The sequence below is a fragment of the Lolium rigidum genome, chromosome 7, assembly GCF_022539505.1.
Source record: "Lolium rigidum isolate FL_2022 chromosome 7, APGP_CSIRO_Lrig_0.1, whole genome shotgun sequence".
NCBI classification, from domain to species: domain Eukaryota; kingdom Viridiplantae; phylum Streptophyta; class Magnoliopsida; order Poales; family Poaceae; genus Lolium; species Lolium rigidum.
This window is the reverse complement of record NC_061514.1, coordinates 39,582,079-39,587,716: the sequence shown is the minus strand read 5'-3', so window position 1 is coordinate 39,587,716 and position 5,638 is coordinate 39,582,079. Positions and strand designations below refer to the sequence as shown.

At 43.5% G+C, this 5,638-nt stretch overlaps 1 protein-coding gene across 1 annotated transcript; it reads left to right on the top strand.

Moving 5' to 3' along the window:
• Positions 1–542: 542 nt before the first annotated feature.
• On the top strand, positions 543–5,305 carry LOC124673812 (vacuolar cation/proton exchanger 3-like). The gene is made up of 12 exons (XM_047209853.1): positions 543–987; positions 1,847–2,068; positions 2,363–2,430; positions 2,532–2,560; positions 2,655–2,851; positions 2,930–3,142; positions 3,380–3,514; positions 3,883–3,999; positions 4,086–4,139; positions 4,249–4,365; positions 4,622–4,715; positions 4,827–5,305. Exons 2-12 carry the CDS (start codon positions 1,847–1,849, stop codon positions 4,838–4,840), a joined length of 1,260 nt encoding a protein of 419 aa, XP_047065809.1. The 5' UTR covers positions 543–987; the 3' UTR covers positions 4,841–5,305.
• Positions 5,306–5,638: the final 333 nt, after the last annotated feature.

The following is a 5,638-nucleotide window of genomic DNA, read 5'->3' as shown; positions in this document are numbered from 1 at the left end:
GAAATGTTTTTGCCTCCCTCACCATGCTAACCTCCTAGGGGATCTGGGATGGGTGGAACACGATGTTTTTTTTCCGCAAATCTCATCCACCATGTTCGACAAGATTAAGACTGAGGCTTCATGGGTTTGAGATCCATTATGCAAGGGTAGACTTTTGTATGTTTTCGTGACGTTTGCACTTCCTGAGAGACGTGACAAAACTTTTGCCACCATTTGAAAATGAGTTATTAATATGGTGCCCTATTAATATGCCGTCCTAGACTAGACTAGGCTTAGCTGCAAATAAAAACGACCAACCAGATTAAGTAAGGAAGAGCCACTAATTTTCCACCTTGGTCGCGCTGCAGTTTCTAATAATACCTGAATACCGGAACGGAGGGAGTAAATGAGGACATTTATTTGTCTTGAAATATTTAGGAGACGCATTTCTTTTGGGGAAAATATTGTTAAGACTTTCCATCCTAGCTCTACTAATACGGTTCTATAATACAGGTGGCGCTCTTGACTGAGCTTTAAATAAACTGCAAGCAAACTCCTACTACTACCAGAACGGCACGACTTGGACGAATCGAAACCAAAATCGAGCCACATGGAGGAGAAGACGTCCTAGGCAATATACTCGCCTTCCCCGAAGCGAAGAGAACGTGCCGTCCCGATACACCGTGGCCGCGAGGAAATTGCAGCCCAAAATTCCCGGTTCAGGCGCGGGCGTCGTGGGCGGTGCTGCTGCCGCAGCGACTGACTCGGCACCTAGCAGGCGCAGCTAGCTCCGCTACCCACTCCAGACCTGCAACAAAGTTCCCGTCTTCCGTTCCCCCTTCGGCGGCCGGCGACGCGGCGGCGACCCGTTCGCATACATACTGCTCTCAGATTTGACCTTTCCCGGAGCTTTCGACTGGTGGCGGCGACTGATGATCCCTAGAGAACCGCCGCTGCAGCGCGACGACTAGCCGCAGCTGACGATCCCCGCCGGCCGCGGCGCCCGAGGTTAGTTGGCCTCTGCTCTGCTCTGTGGGTGGTGTCAGATTCGGTTGAAGTTTGTCAAGTAATATCCTCTGGGATTTTGGTCGAGCCGGCGACTCGGTAGTAGCGATTTCTGAATTTTGTATTCGCCTCGTCGTGCTCGGTTAGTGGTGCGCGCTCCTCCCCTCCCGGGGTGCCGTCGTGCCGTCCTCCTCGGAGCACAACAATTACTCGCTTCCGTTCTTTGGGAACCCCCGATATCTCCCCCTGGCTCAGGTACTCCAATGCTCTCCCTGCTCTCGCCGCCTCTTCGTCTCCGATCCCTCCCCCGCCCTCTTCTTCCCCGCGATTCGGTGCCGCCGACGGCTGCTGAACCATCCAGCTAGCTGCTGCTGCTGGACGGGCCTGGATTGATTGATTTATAGGTAAGGAAAGCTACCTTTCAGTTCAGTTCAAAAAGGAAAGCTACCTTCTTGATGGGACGGGTTGTTCCAAGAGTTTCTTGGGGATTCTCCGTTCGCTGCCGCGCGCGCTGGGCAATCGAGATCCGAGCAGTTGTTCCTCTCCGTGTAGCTACCTCCCGATCTGATTTCTTCGTGCTACTCCAATCATGTTTGGTTCCATTGGGTCCTTGTCCAGCTCGCAGCATCGATCTTGAGTTGACCCAAGATTTTTCTTTTCCTTTTGGAAACTCCCCCCCATTGGACTTCTGCTGCCGGCGCGGCCCGTTTTTCCACGGAAATTCGGTGAACCCCCGTATCCCACGTCAAGCCCGCGCCTGCACGCAGAATAGGAACCAAATTGGCACCTTGTTTTTGGTAAAGTCGGCTTCTTTTTTAGTGTTGTTTGCTCACCAGTAACATCCTTTCCTGTGGTTGTGTAGATGATGGAGAATCATCAAATCGAGATGGGGGCAATCAAGGCAAACGGTCTGGAGGTGCCAAATGGCGGGCTGCGGCCAAGCGTGATGCCGTCCTGGAGCTTGCACAAGCCTGTGGGCAGAGTATTGCAGAGCATCAGGACCGTCATTTTCACGTCCAAGCTCAACTTGCTGATGCCGTTTGGGCCTGCAACCCTCATTCTCTACTACACTACAAATTGGCATGTAAGTGTCTTGTTCACTGAATTGGTGCGTTAATTATGGTATATCACTAGTGGTAGTTTTTTCACTTCAAATGATACTTCAACAGCACTTGGACACCTTTCATAAGTTGTAAGCACCTAAGAGTACCCGATTGGGCAAAGCTTACGGCTGTACTGTCAACGGTCTTCAGTAACATATAGTTTGATCAGTACATCATTCATAGACATTTGTTCATTCAGGGTCCAGTTCAGTGTTAGCTCAAGTTACAGATGACCCTGTCAATGCTGAAATATTTCTACTTGATTGATATTGCAGGGAATGATTTTCCTATTCAGCATGCTAGGAATTACACCGCTAGCTGAGCGGTTGGGTTATGCAACTGAGTGAGTTACTAAAATCTTTTTTTTTTTGCGAGAAGTTACTAAATTATTCTACTTACTCTCCTCACCTTATTGATATTTTGTCATCAATTATTGTTCTGCAGGCAGCTCGCAATATACACTGGACCAACACGTATGTGTCCTTATCTTCATGCTTTATTACTGAATAGAAATTCAGACCTTTTTTAATCAAGTATGAAAACATCGTGCTTTTCTCAATATTGCAGTTGGAGGCCTTCTGAATGCTACGTTTGGAAATGCGACTGAAATGATCATAGCAATATATGCTTTGAAAAATGGAATGATCCGAATAGTTCAGCAATCACTATTGGGTTCTATATTATCGAATATGCTATTGGTAGTCGGCTGTGCTTTCTTTGCTGGTGGTATTGTTCATCGCAACAAAGACCAAGTCTTCAGCAAGGTGATGTTTGTGCGAATTGTTTTTATGTTTCCCCATGGGAATTGTGTAATAATCAGATCGAAATTTTATTTTCTGCAGGCAAATGCTGTTGTTAACTCAGGTTTACTGTTGATGGCTGTTATGGGACTGATGTTTCCTGCTGTGCTTCATTTCACACATTCAGAAGTGCAGCAAGGAGCTTCTGAGGTTGCTCTTTCAAGGTTCAGTAGTTGTATTATGCTTGTGGCATATGCAAGCTATCTTTATTTTCAACTAAGTGGACGGAACAACAGTTACACTCAACTTGGCAATGTAAGTGCGGTACATCAATAGTGTATTCATTGCTGATGTCAAGTTTATAGAATCTGTTATGGGTTTATCTACGTTAGTTCAATTTCAAGACAAATCATCTTGGCAGTTTCAGTTTGGAACACCATATGATAAACCAAACTTACTTGATAAAAGAACTATTTAGATCATTTACAAATAAAGCTGCAAACCATGCTTTGTCATTTGCTGAAAGTTTCACCAATATTATCAATACTGCAGGAAGAAATGCCTAATGAGGATGCCACCGAGGAAGATGAAGAGATAGAGCTTAGCATGTGGGAGGCTATTACATGGCTTGCAGTGTTAACGATATGGATTTCTGTCCTTTCTGAATACCTGGTTAATGCCATTGAGGTATTCTATTTCTTCCACAGTAGTAAAGGACAAAAAACAACATCAGTTTTTCTATAGATGTTATAGCCGAAGTGAGTTACAACCAACCTGTTATAGTACTACTTGATGACTTAAGCAAATATGTTTTGTTGATAGTGAGCCACTCGGGAAAATGTTGATCTTAAATTTTAAAATGGTTACGGGTGTTAATTGATGGCTTACCAAATTGACATGGCATATACATGAATAGTAGACATATATGTAATAACTACCTTGTAAGACAGATTTAGCTATTCTTGGCATGGTACCAATATATTTTTAGTCGTACAAGTTAACTGTATACCTTTGCAAGGATGTAATTATTCAGTGATTTGCTCTATTGCTGCCAGGGAGCATCAGATTCATTGAACCTACCGGTTGCTTTTATCAGTGTGATTTTGCTTCCTATCGTGGGCAATGCAGCTGAACATGCTAGCGCAATAATGTTTGCCATGAAAGATAAGCTTGTAAGTGTTCAGATCTGCTTACTGTTGTTGTTTTATCATTTAGCATCCTCCTAACTGTTTTTGCATTTTCTTTTTTTCTGCCACAGGACATAACGATAGGTGTTGCAATTGGATCATCAACACAGATATCAATGTTTGTGGTATGCTTATATCCGAATATGATAATCTGTGTGAATGTTAGCAGTTGCTTAACTAAGTATGTTGCTGGTCTTTTGGCAGAAATTTGACCTATGTTTTCTTTTAATACAGATTCCATTTTGTGTTGTCGTTGGTTGGATGATGGGGCAAAAGATGGACTTGAATTTTCAACTGTTTGAGACAGCAACTCTCTTCATAACAGTACTTGTTGTGGCATTTCTGCTTCAGGTAGGTCGTTATGTCGATTAAGAACTATTTTCGTAAAACATGTGGCTGAGCTTGAAGTGTGTTTCTGTTATTTTATCCCTTTAGAACGTATCTCTAGTTTACCCTTTGGGCGGATGTAATACATAATTGAAGCTTGTAAGGCGTTTCGGTTGGTGTGCCCCTTGAGAACACATCTCTAGTTTACCCGTTGGCCGGATCTAATGGAGACATCTATCTTGTTAAAGCTTTATGATCATGTGCTCCTTTGTCTTTGTAGGATGGCATCGCGAACTATTTGAAAGGATTTATGCTGATTCTGTGTTATCTAATAGTTGCTGCAAGTTTCTTTGTTCATGTTGATCCACAATCAAGTAAGTAGTAATTATTTGGTTATAGTTTTTCCTCAAATTTGACTGTTTTTAGTCATTTCATATCTCGAAGACATATGCCTTCAGAAATATTGACTTACCATTCTTTTGCAGGCGATGATGATTGACGCTAGCACCAACTACACTGTAATTACTGTACCAAATACCCTTGAAGATCCGCTAATCGTATTATGATGAGCTACTAGGCTATGCTCCTCCATAGAAAAGCTGAGCCTTCCTGAAGCAGCATCTTGGGAGGAGCATCACGCCTTGTTGGTTCTTTCCTGTACTGCGGCAGGATTCCTCGCGACTCCCTTGCCAACTGCCTTTTGAGGAGCAACTAGTGGTAATCATCGTAATGTATACAGAAACAACAAGACCACCCACTGTAGAGTCTGTTGTATTCAATTTGTTGAGTTAACAAGCCCTTCTTTTTTCTTTCTCTATTTCTTTTAATCTCGGGTTGGTCTGTTGGCTACAAATATATGTTCTTCAGTCCTACAGATACGTGTGAATATTGGTTGAGGACAGTCAATTTTCATGGTGGGTATATTGCCTAATATCGTGCCAGACTTTCAACTTATATTGGTCAACTCCTTTGCTAGTCAGCAATGGGCGTCTGCTAGCTGGAATAATAGCTAATCAGACATTCCAGTCCAGTTTGGCGGTCAACTTCTCTTAGTCAACAGATCACTGAACGTACAGAGAGGTGAAAAGATGTCATGGCATGTGAAATCCTTCGTTAAAGAAACACAAATCTACAAGTTGCTATTTGACTTCTTGTCTGAAGGCTCTTTGGGCAGCTGGGCATGCAATCTGAATAGAGCCATGATGGGCTTGACTCAGTGGCTGCCGCAGGAAAAAACTACTAGGTGAGCACAATTCAAATTTTTTTTTGCACTAGCATGCGTGTTATAAATTGTTTG

Coding starts and splice junctions, on each gene's coding strand:
- LOC124673812 (XM_047209853.1), top strand. CDS start 1,847: ATGATGGAGAATCATCAAATCGAGATGGGGGCAATCAAGGCAAACGGT. Junction 2,852..2,929: donor AAGACCAAGTCTTCAGCAAG/GTGATGTTTGTG, acceptor TATTTTCTGCAG/GCAAATGCTGTTGTTAACTC. Junction 3,143..3,379: donor GTTACACTCAACTTGGCAAT/GTAAGTGCGGTA, acceptor TCAATACTGCAG/GAAGAAATGCCTAATGAGGA.